The 12,066-nt window shown below is 39.9% G+C and overlaps 1 protein-coding gene across 5 annotated transcripts in view; it reads left to right on the top strand.

Moving 5' to 3' along the window:
- The window catches only part of LOC149313515 (ADP-ribose glycohydrolase MACROD2-like), a 1,160,252-nt gene that overhangs the window by 1,038,473 nt on the left and 109,713 nt on the right, over window positions 1-12,066 (top strand). For all 5 annotated transcript variants that reach the window (XM_089519240.1, XM_089519238.1, XM_089519239.1 and 2 more), the window contains 2 exons: window positions 6,029-6,091; window positions 8,856-8,921. In XM_089519240.1, the coding sequence (XP_089375366.1) occupies window positions 6,029-6,091; window positions 8,856-8,921 (129 nt within the window). The remainder of the gene's footprint in view (window positions 1-6,028; window positions 6,092-8,855; window positions 8,922-12,066) is intronic.

The raw sequence follows: 12,066 nt of genomic DNA, 5'->3' as shown, positions 1-12,066 counted from the left end.
GCAACCCTAAGCCAGTCTTTTCCTGCAAGATTTATTCTTAGAAGCTTTGTCATTGCTTTCCTTTGAGTTTGAGAAAATGTTGCATGTCCAAGGTCTCCATGTAGCCTTCCATGACTGAGCAGGGATTTGAACCCTGCCTCCTGGAATCCTAATCCAACATAATGTCACATTGGCTATCCTTCAGTGATATCACATTTGGTATCAAAACCAAAATGAGTAAGCTAAAAGACACTGTTCTGGGCAGCACCTCTGGCAACAGATGTTGTGTTGTGATTGGAAAGAATAGGTAACTGTAGTATGTAACTAGCAAAGTGGATATATGGCAAAAACCCAGACTAGCGTAATACACAATAATAAAACACTTATTTCAGTTTGCCTTTGGAGCCTAGCTAGAGTTGCTATATTATCCAGGTGTCCAGATTTCACTCAGAAATATAGGCATCTTGCCCACTGCCTGTTTGCACCATTAGATAGCCAGGAGGTTGTCTACATAAGGGGAAAAATCAGACCTACCTCCACTGCACAAAATTTGGTACAATAAGGCTACGTAACATACAGCCTTATCCATAGCAAAATAAGGGTATGCCACCTCAACCTTGGTCTTAAAATCTCAGTTTTCTTTGAACTTTGCAGGAAACAGGTGTTTCCTATAGTGGGAACAATGGATCCACCCTGGGTTTGGGGTGGAGTGGGGAGGCAGGACAGATTTCTGCCCATCAGGTGCCACCATTTAATTCAATGTCAGGGCCAGTTACCAGCCCATAACAGTTACAGAAAAGTTTTCCCCCTTTGTGCCACTGCCGTCGTTGGCAATTGCTTGCTCTGATATCAGAAGTGAGGTGCCCAAATCACAGCAGTACTGTGTAGGGACAAACCTTTCAGTAACCATTCTGGGCTGAGAACTGGCCTGGACTCTGAGGTAAATGGGGACACTTGCTAGGAAGTGATCTGTTCTGGCTATGCCAGGGAACTGATGGAACAAAAATAGTGGCTGAGGACCAAAGCATACATCCGTATGCAGGAACATGTGTCCCTGTGGAGAAAGAGGTAGTGGGGTAACTGCATGGCAGGTCTGGGGCAGAGCAGATCTGAAAATCCATTCAGACTCTTGCCTCTAGTATGGACTAGATCTCAGATCCAAAGCTTTCATTCTTATTTTTTTAAGCAAAATCATAGTATCATTGAATCCTAGATTTGGAAGAGACCACAAGGGCCAACCCCCTGCCATGCAGGAACTCACAATCAAAGCATCTTTGACAGATGTCCATATGTTTAAAGACCTACAAAGAATGAGACTCCACCACACTCTAAGGGGATGTGTTCCATTGTCAAGTCACTCTTACTATCAGGAAGTTCTTTCTAATGTTGAGGTGGAATCTCTTTTCCTGTAGTTTGAATCCATTGCTCCAGCTCCTATTCTCTGGGGCTGCAGAAAACAATTAGCTCCCTCTTCAATATGACATCCCTTCAAATATTTAAACAGGGCTATCATATCAGCTCTTAACCTTCTCTTCTCTAGGCTAAACATACCCAACTCCTTAAGTCTCTCCTCAATGTGCAGTCATTGTTCTGAAACTTACTTAGAGCAACAATGAAATAGTTTGTTAGACTGTTTGGGCAGTCACTCTTCCCATCCTGGAAATGGCACAAATAATAAATAATAATAAAACTTTATTTATATACCGCTTTTCCAATGATCAAAGTGATGTACATCAAGAATATAATTACATTCAGTTTAAAAATATATATATATAATCTTCAAATATTAAAAAACATAAAAACACAGTCAAAAATCTATCAGTCAATAAAATGCAATTCTATCAAGAATAGTGACTACAGAGAGTCAGACGGGTATGCTAATTGAAATAAATATGTCTCCAGAGCCTTCTTGAAGGCATCCAAAGTAGGGAAGACTTGAATTTCGTCAGGAAGATTGTTCCAGAGAGTCGGTGCTGTCGATGTATGTGATCTCTTGTGAGTTATTGACAGTCTCACTCTCGGACATTCTAATAGATGTTTTCCTGATGTTCTGAGAGTGCAGGGCGGATTGTGTGGGAGGAGGCGCTCCTTCAAGTAGCTCAGGCCCAAGCCATGTAGGGCTTTATAGGTAATAACCGACACTTTGTATTGAGCCCGGAAGCTGATGGGCAGCCAGTGAAGGGATTTTAATACCGGGGTTATATGGTCTGCCCTGGATGTTCCGGCAACCAGTCTGGCTGCAGCATTTTGAACTAACTGAAGCTTCTGAACCTGGTACAAAGGTAGCCCCATGTAGAGTGCATTGCAGAAATCTAAATGAGAGGTTACCAAAGAGAGCATCAAAAAAGCTGTGTGAGAAACAGAGGATCTACATGCACAAGGTAGAGCTAGTGAAGCAGCAGCAGCAGCAAAAATAAACAGAGGCAACAAGCAGCAGAAGCCATCAGAGAAGTTGAGTGGCAGAGGGCACTGACAATTCTATGTTGACATCTTGGTGGGAGGGAAAGAGGGAAAGAGAGAAAGAGAGAGAGAGATGCAAAATATAAGGAGTTCTAAAAAGAAATGACCAGAAGATCAAGATGTATTCCCTCCTGTTTGGGGTTGGGAAATGGATCAGTTAGGGCAGACTGGCAACAGAGCTGCCCAACAGCATGATGGCTGCTATTTGCCCCTGGGCTGCAGTGTGTATTAGTGTTGTTCGTCATGATTAGTGGTGTGTGTGTTTGTGTTTACATATGTATGTGAATGTGTAGCTTCCCTTAATAACAGGTATCTAGAAATAAAATCAACCCATAGAGAAAGCAAAATGATGCAGCACCTACAGAACCTTTCTATAGGCTCAAGGATTTTCTCTCCTGTCTATCTACTTCCTCCCACCTTTCTGTTTCTTTCACCTCTTCTTTGCTCCAACCTCTGTTGCTGGACTTCTCCTCTCCTTCCTTTTCTTTGCTCTCACTTTCTGGGCTTAGGTCTCCAAAAACTCAGTCTAATGTTCATACCAGCATACCACATTCCATTCAGTTTGAGGAGTTTTAAGGTATCCTGCTCAATTGTTGCCTAATTTTCCATTCTCAAAGATAAATCCAATAAAGGTAAAATGGCTACATTCTTAAAGTCTACATCCTTAAGTATGTGTGCCAGATATAAGACCCATTGCACTGAATGAAACTTACTTCTGAGTAAACATGATTGACATTGCACTCTAAATGTGGTTGGTGCTCTGCTGAATCATGAATCTCTGCATTTACATTTGAAGGCAGGAGCCAAATATAGCTGCTCAAAAGGATTTGGCTTTTCCATCACTGCTACCACCATTTTTCTACCATGGAGCTCCAAAAGAGTTGTCGGTTGTGGAGAAATAGTGAGGGATAGAGACAGCCCTGCATGCTGTCTTGTCCTTGAGTTGATGTTACAGTGTTCCTCCTTTTCCTCTTCCTCCTCCTCAATAGTGGTAATAGTAATGCATAAGAATGAACATTACCACTATATATGGTTTGCCTTTTCCCTCAACTTGTAAATTAGGTTTCCTAGAGAGGCAGTATCTGAGCCAAGTTCTAGGTTCAATGTTTATACCACTGTGACTCTCTCAGATGAAAGCTTACTTTGTAAATGGTGCCAAGCCTGAAATGTAGTGACAGAGAAAGGATACAGCAACAATGCCCTTAATCTGGAGAACCTGCAGATTTCAATAATACACAGCTTTACATAATAGGTAAATTAACTACTCAGTTTTGAAGAACTGGAATGTGGAATGTCATTCTGTTACATAGCAACACATACATCACAGCTGACTGATATTATCAAATACCAGTTGCTGGTATTAAAATAGTCCCACTCTCAAAACCCACTGTCATGTGAGTAGTTTTGCTTCAGTGAAGACAGACTTTTCCATTTCCATATATCTCTAGATCTGGGGTGTAAAGGGGCTGCAGGGTAGAGTGGGCATCCCATTCTGCTAGTAGTGTCAGTTCTGCTGGCAGATGGGTGTTATTGCAAAGAAGCTGAAAGAGTAAGAAAACCAATTTGCATAGTTTTCACCAAAGAGACGGAAGACCGAGGATGGCATTACATTTTTCACTGAAATGACAGGCTGTAACTCTCATGATTTTCTCCTATCTTTATGGCAATAAGTATTTGAAAGGTGTGTCTTATTTTGTCATAATCCAAATGCTGTCAGGCTATGAACTAACCAGTGCACTTTATTGAAAGAATAAATGAATAAAATAAGATAGTAAAAATGTTTGAATTCAGCAGCATTGATATGAACCAGTCTACCGTAAAATACTTCTTCTTTAAAACAAAACAAAACAAAGCACCGAGACACACCAAATGATTCACTTGATATATTTGCTGGAATGAGTGATGCTCTGAATAAATACAGAATAAATATTTACATTCTAGTGTTGCTTTATTTGTCCACATTTTCTTTGTCCCCTCATTATGAGGGGTGTGCGTGTTTGTAATATAATGGTTCTTATTAAAGACTTGTGATTTTTTTATGGGTTGAGAGACCACTAAACTACTAAGAAATTGCTAGAGCCATCCATCCATTTTGGTCAGTTGAAATCAGCATGAGATGTTACAAGCCAACTAAAGGTCCAGGGTCCCCATCACGGCTCCACTGAATGGGATGCAGTGACACTGATTTATACCGGTTGAGAATCTTGCCCCCAATGCTGATTCCTGAACAGCAAAGATAATAATTGCAGGATTTGTGGTCCGGATAAAAAATGCTTCTACACCACCGCCATCTGGTGGTTTGTAAAACACATATCTTTCAAAGCTAGCAACAATAATAAACAGTTCATGAAATGCGTAATATTAATTTAGAATACGTTTACACCTGGTTTCCTTCCTTCCTTCCTTCCTTCCTTCCTTCCTTCCTTCCTTCCTAGTGTAATAATATTATAAGGGCTGGAGGTGGTACTGAAATGAGGTATATAAATGGCAACACAGAGAATGAAGCAGATCTGGAAATACAGTCACAGCCACTTGGTATGGGGATTGATGCTGAGTATTACCAAACCTTTTGCAGGATTATCTGATGTACAGGTACATCTGCAAATGAATGTTGTTCTGTGTTGTTGTTGTTTTTTCTTGTTAAGTTTCCAGCATTTCTGTTTAGACAGGCTCCTCAGCCTGAGACATTACTTTTATTTCTGGGATTCAAGAAACAGGCGGATGAATGTCAGTGGCAGCCAGAGAGATCCAGCCTGTAGTACACAGCCATGCTGCTGCATTTTGTCTTTTTTCTTCACACAGACTTCAAGTCGTTTGTCATGCATTTTTTATAATGTGTTGAACATTTTGAAGGGTTCAGATGTAAGGTGAAAATGTTGACAGCTCCATCCAGGATTTCTGCATGCTACGTAACCCTGATTTTAATGAGTTTTTCATGTTTCAAGATGTAGCTATATTAAGACTCTTTCCAGAGTGATCTCCCCCCACCTTTTTTGTTAACTATTTGAGGAGTCACAAAGATAGTGAATTGCAGCCAAATAATGAAACTCCCCCCCCCCCACACTCAGTGATGCTGTTCAATATGTCCCTTCCATTGGCAGTCCTTCATGAACCCTGAAGAAGGGGAAACATTTTGGAACATCCTGGAGGGATGGGGGACATTACAGCTGGGTGAAACTTGCAGTATATCCCTATCATACGCAGGAGTACTTTCTATCTGGGCTTGGTATGTGTGCTGCCTGAGGTTGTGAAATCCTTCAACCTGCCATACTGCTGGAGAAGTGAATTATTAAATGAGAATGGATTAGAGCCAGAATTAGTCTTGCTTGAAGCAGACCCACTGAAATTTGAGTGAGTCATGAAAAGTCTGATTGATTTCACTGAGTCTTCTCTAAACACAGCTAGGTTTGGTTCAAATGCTATGAATGTTATTCATCACTTTTAGTCTGTCAGGGCCTCTTCTAGTTTTGATTATTGTTTCATTAGAGGTCCTGCCCCAAACCTGCTACATTAATGCCCAAGTTGCATGTTGAAGTAATAGAAGCATCTTGCATAACCTTTGTTGTTGTTTTTGTTTTGTTTCTGGCAGGTGACAGTGACACCGAAGGGAAGCGAAGCACTGATGAACTCGAAAGCCAGAGTCAAGAAGAAGGTTTGTGTAGTGCTGAGCTCTGTTCAAGTATTCTATCACCCAGGCTTTCTCTACCTTTGTGAACAATAATCCTAGTCAATGCTATTGACTGAAAGCGTTTGTACATTTTCACCGGATTAAGTCAGGGCTTGTGCAGTTCTCCCATTGGGAGACCAGAGCTCTATTCATAATGAATGAATGTATTCCTTCCAGCCTCGGAATGCAGTCTTTCCTGTCAGTAACTGCCAGCGCATTCACTTCTTAAGGTGGAATAGATCCTAGAAACCATTTTAATGGAAAATGTTTACAGCAGGACAGTATAAGTTCACACATCAAAGGTAGAACGGAATGTGGAAAAATCCAGCTTGAAGAGATGAAGGCCCTTTTCTGCCTCCAATAAACCTACCCTGTGATACATGTACATTTTGTATTTCAGTTTCTAAATAACTATTTTTCTATGCAGCATTTTACAAACTGGATTACTCACATTTCAGAAAGAGATAGTGTTCAGCAATCCAAAACCTGAAAATGGCTGTTAAAACATATAAAAGAGTGGTTTGAATAAAACCATGTTTCTAAATTCTGAGTTCTGTTTTAAAGAGAGAAGATTTTTTTTAAAAAGAAAAATGTTGTGCTGCATTCAAAATGGTTTATTTTCCGCGTGTGTGGCATGAATTTGCCCACTGTGGCTTCAGAGCAAGTCAGGACAACTAGATTTGTCAAAATAACTGAAGCAACAGGTAAAAAAAGCTTTGAAGCTCCTTATCCCGTAAGATGTTGCATTATATACTTCACATACTTCAAATGGCATGCTCTCTGTCCTCTGTGACCCACCTCACCAGCACTAATGGTATATTTTGTTGCTTGCACATATTTAATTCAGGTAACACAACCCATGTTTTTTCATGAAAACTTTTCTATCAGCTCTGAAAGCTTTTATTAATACTTAGAAGCTACAGCAAGAGCAGGCCAATCACTCAGTGCAGTAGAGCGAAGCGGCCCAGCTATCCAGCCTACATTACTGAGTCATTTGGTCTGTGTATACCACATTGTGGATGTTTCTAAAGAGTTGAATTTATGTTAGAGCAGAATCCCCTCCTTCCGTACCTCTTGTTATGGTCTGGAGGAGAAGCACTGTGTAGTCTATCACCACAGAGCACAGGCTCTGATTATTGAACTGTTTATTCTCAGATGCAATGTCATCTCGTAGTTTTCAGATTTAACCTGGCTTTACCCACCTGCCTCTATATATATATATATATATATATATATATATATATATATATATATAGTGTTTGCAAATGTGCAGTCATGCACTCAATCTTCATTGAGAATTGAAATGAAAACTCATTTTAAAGTCTGGTAAGAACTCCATTCGCATCCTTCATCTTCAATTCAATTTTTATTTTTGAAACATTTGTTATGTTATCACAATGTTACATGTAGATGTTATTTCTACATTGGTGACAGGATTGTCTGTCCTTTCAGGATCCTCCCTCTCAAGTGGTAGGATACAGAGCCCAACCTAATCCCAGAAGTTTTGTTCCCAAGAGATTTCAGGTCTCTAAATCATGGGTTCAGAAAAACACAAAAAGTGACCATTAAAATCCCCTTCTGTTGATTTTACTGCATCAAAATGGAACAAAGCTGATGCGGATTTCTTTTAGTCTATCTCACAGACAATGTCTCTATATAACAGGGGCAGAACTTTAATAATTGGAGATGGAGTTATCACGATCTGTGCCTAAGGCCTTTCTCCTTGACTGCTTTGCCTTGATTGCTTGTTCCATGACCACCCTTTAAGGCATCTCTTCCACCTTCATTTATGTGGGAAGGTACACTGCTAGTGTTTGCCCATGTACGATTTAACAAGAATATATGTTTAGCATGGTTTTCCTTTTAGAAAATATGTTCTGGGGGAACTATTTACCATAGCTTGTGATTTTCCTGTGAATGCCAAAGTCTGGGTGTCTCATCGGGATAGTCTGTCATAGTCTTCCAAAGTCGGAAGACCTCAGCAACTGTGCAAAGCTTGGTATAGGAATGCCTATTTCAAAATAAGACTGCTAGACCAAGCTTAATGTAACATTCAGGCTGTAATCTTAAACAAACGTATCTTGAAATGAGCCCCATGGAACACAGTGAATTTTACCTGGGAATAAGCACACATTGCAATGCACTGCCACTCAAGTGTAGATTTAGCCTTGAAATCCCTTCCTCCCTTTTGCAAATGGTGGACACAAAAGATGCCACCTAAACCTTTAGATCAATCCAGGAATGAAGAAGTGGGAATGTTATCATCTATATTACTCCCAATCTGCCCCCTTCTACCCACAAGAGAAGATATACAATGAATGTATTATTACGGCATACAGCCAGCATAGAGAAGATATACAGGAAAATGCCAATGTCAGAAAGAACATCTCTTGCAGCATCAAAATGGAGGGTGGGGGCACTTCTCTAGAATGCAGAGCAAACTATATGTGATAAATATGAGGAATAATTAAGAGTGTTATGAGTCAGTAAATACTCCTGCTAGAAGAATAGGAATTCAAATGAACAGAGTAGTTACTTATTTTGCACATCACTTACTTGGAGCTGCATTGGAGGCATAGTTGTTTACAGATCTTACTGTGGTCATTACTCCATTGAAGAGCTAAAGAAAAGCATAGAGCTGATGGCATGAATAAGGTATGCATTTTGAAAGCAGGTGTTAACAGCTTATGTTCATTACTAAACTCAAATTATACCCTAATAAGTATAATTTCTCTCTTTAAAAAAACAGATGAGGCAAAACTGACAGTTACAAACAGCTCAACAGATGGAGGAGAGAATCTATGCAAGGAAAAAGGTACTGATAACAAAACCGACTTAAATGCCCAAAGGGGATTTTTTTTAAAGCAATATTTTCTGTTAAGCTTAGAAAAACCTGAACTCAAGCTTTAAAGGCCAGATGTCAGATAAACAGTTCTGGGATGTCTTTTAGAAAATCTTTTTAATGAACTACTTGGCATCTTAGTTGTGCCAGTGGGGAATGTTGCCATGCATTTTCAACTACAATCATTATAGATTTTCCATAAAAAAATATCTTCTGGGTCATAGAAATCTCTGATGCCTATATATGTGTGGAAGCATTCACACAGAGAGATATACATCTGCCTCTCTGGCTGCATGAATAAGGATTTCAGTTAGTTCTATTGCAGAATGGGAGAGAAGAAAGAAAAGGGGACAGGTATAAATGCATTGTGCAAAGCTGGAGGATGAAGAGGCATCTGACAAAGGGGAAATAATAGTTATTTTGAGCAGGCTGTGCTGGGCACTCTGATCATTTAGTTTATGATTAAATATTTAAACATCACAGGGAGGGGGGAGGACAAATGACAGCAAGTTTAGAAAACAAAGAAAAAGAGAGTACCTAATTTAAATGTTTCCAGCTGAGTTTTATCCTGTTGAGTTGTTTGGTTTTCAGCAAGGAGTGAGACACAGAGTCATACTGTTTTTGATACTTGTATGGTATCACACCATTAATTGCTTAAACTTTCTTTGAATTCTTCTGGGAATGTCAAGATGGGGTGGGAAACATGATGTGGAAAAATGTAGCAGCAGTTAATTCAAAGCAGAAATCCTCATTTCTGTAATAAATCTGGGCCATGAGTATACCTCCAAGCAAGACTAATAGATATTTGTAATAAAAAAAATTATTCATAATGATTACCATCCACTAATTTATTTATTTGGAAAGCTTTACTGTTGTATGTTTTCAAAGTTGTTCTTCTGTAAGTTCTGTGGAAGTGGTGAGCTTTTGCTCTTGATTTTCTGAAATATTGTTTTAAAGCATTCAGAGAGTTTGTCTTTGTTCACTATCCTCCCAGCTAAGAACCTGTTAGTAAGGTATACCCAGCCATAAACGCAGCTACAGCAGTGTTCATTGTGCTCTGAAATCAAGACCAAAAATCCTAAAGTGTGGGGGAATTGATTGATTGGTTTCACCCACACCTTGTGCTGTATTAGTGAAAATTCAAGAATGTAAAGATTCCAGTCAACTCTTTTTGCTTGTTATCTGATGAGTTACTGAAGTTGAAAAGCAAATGCAACTATGAGGGTGACTTGGGTCTTCTGGCTGGGCAGCCAGTAGGCTCCTTGTCTCCATTCTTCCTTGGTCTTCTTCTGTTTCCCAAAAGAATGGCATTGCTTATCCGTATCCTCTGAGCCATCCATGTGTTATGTGCACCTGATGGAATTCAATGAAGCTGCAAAATAAATAGGATCCAGGGGCTAGTTCTCAAACTGGAGTGAAATTTCTGTTTTGCACAGATCCAGGGGCAAATTTCATTTTCTATGGGAGGAGAATTCAGGGATATAGCTGTGGGAGTCTGGAATATCAGTATGCAAACGAATCTTCTAGCACCTTTGAGACCAAATAAGTGAAATAAGTTGTAGCATAAGCTTTCATAGACTTAGGACTTTACTGCATGTGCCCGGTTCTTGCAGAAGTCAGGCTAGTAACAGTAAAATGAGAACATACCACTTGTAGAGAAGCCTCTCAGTTGCATGACTGGGGTTGTTGCCCCCATCACACTCTCTTCCTGACTCTCACTTAACCCTGCCTCCTTTCCTTATGCTCTACCCAGCACACCTTTAGGTTGTTTTTTTAAAAAATGTTTTTCACTTTTTTCACACAATTCTCGAGCTATGCTAATACAATTGAAGTTAAAGAAAACAAAGAAAAGAAACAGAAAAAAAATGAATAAAGGTAATCTGGTTGCTACTGAATGGGAGGGAACAGGGAGAGGAGGACACACTGACACCATGTGACTGACAATTGCACAACTGCCCTGGCAGTATTGTTTAACACCTGGGGACTTGTGCACTTGCCAGGTCATTGACAGGTTTCCCCCATTAATGAAAAGGTCAGGGACTAAACCGCTGTGGGTCAAAGGCATCGTCGTGTGATAAGTATTGCCAAAGCCACTGCTTTCCTGGTGTAAGCATGGTTTAAAACGCACATGTAGTAATGTCTCCATGCATCAGAAAAAGCAGACCAAGGCTGCATCTGCACTTCATTAAATATGCAGTTTGACAGTGTTTTAACTGCCATGGCTCAATTCTATGGAATCCCAAGATTTGGAGTTTGTTGTGGCATCAGAACTCTCTGACAGAGAAGGTTAAATATTGCAGACATTTACAAATCCATAGCATTGAACTATGGCAGTTAAAATGCTGTCAAATTGCATTATTTCTGCAGTCCAAATCTATGAAAACTTATCCTACAACTTCTTTCACGCAGTTAGTCTCAATGGTGTTACGAGATCCCTTTGCGTACAAGCCTTGCTCCGCTCTACATCTAACTCTATGCCAGCTTGCCCTAGACTGAAGAAGTTCCTTCTTCTTTCATCCTCCTTCTTGACAATGATTTGGCTGTAAACAGTTGCTCTCTCCTGCCCTACTTGTATGATGAAGACAAGGCAAAAGCAGCTACCCTAACTCCTTTTATGGAAACATAGCTTGCTTGCTGATGTAAGCTTGGAGGTGGCTTGTAAAAGGAGTAACTAAGGATGCAAGGAACAGCCAAGGGTGGCAACTCTAGTCTTTGTGTAGGATGAGGATCTTTAAACAAAGAGAATTAAAGCCAAACAGAAATGTAGGTTTATAGTCTAGTAAATGTATTTTCCACTAATGGAACAGTCTCAGCATTTGCCAAAGTCAGTATTCACTCATATACATATTAAGAGCATGCTTGTAATTCAACTCTTCTTCTTCATGCTGCTTTCTGGAAGTTGCAGCTACTTGGTCTGCTACATTCTCCTACACTGGGGGACCAGCTTTCTGATTATGTGATCCCACATTACTCATCTGTCCTTTCATAGCACAACTCAATTAACCTGATAAATTCTCCTTGCCAACTCAAGCCTTTCTTAAGCAGGCACAAACTTGTCTCAGCTCTTCAAGGAATGGCTAGGAATTTGTATTTTTAAGAACCTCATTAATTACTTCTT

Source organism: Sceloporus occidentalis, unplaced genomic scaffold (genome assembly GCF_023333645.1).
Source record: "Sceloporus occidentalis isolate IW3139 unplaced genomic scaffold, rSceOcc1.0.p SCAF_4, whole genome shotgun sequence".
NCBI lineage: Eukaryota > Metazoa > Chordata > Lepidosauria > Squamata > Phrynosomatidae > Sceloporus > Sceloporus occidentalis.
This window is presented reverse-complemented; position numbering and strand designations above follow the sequence as displayed.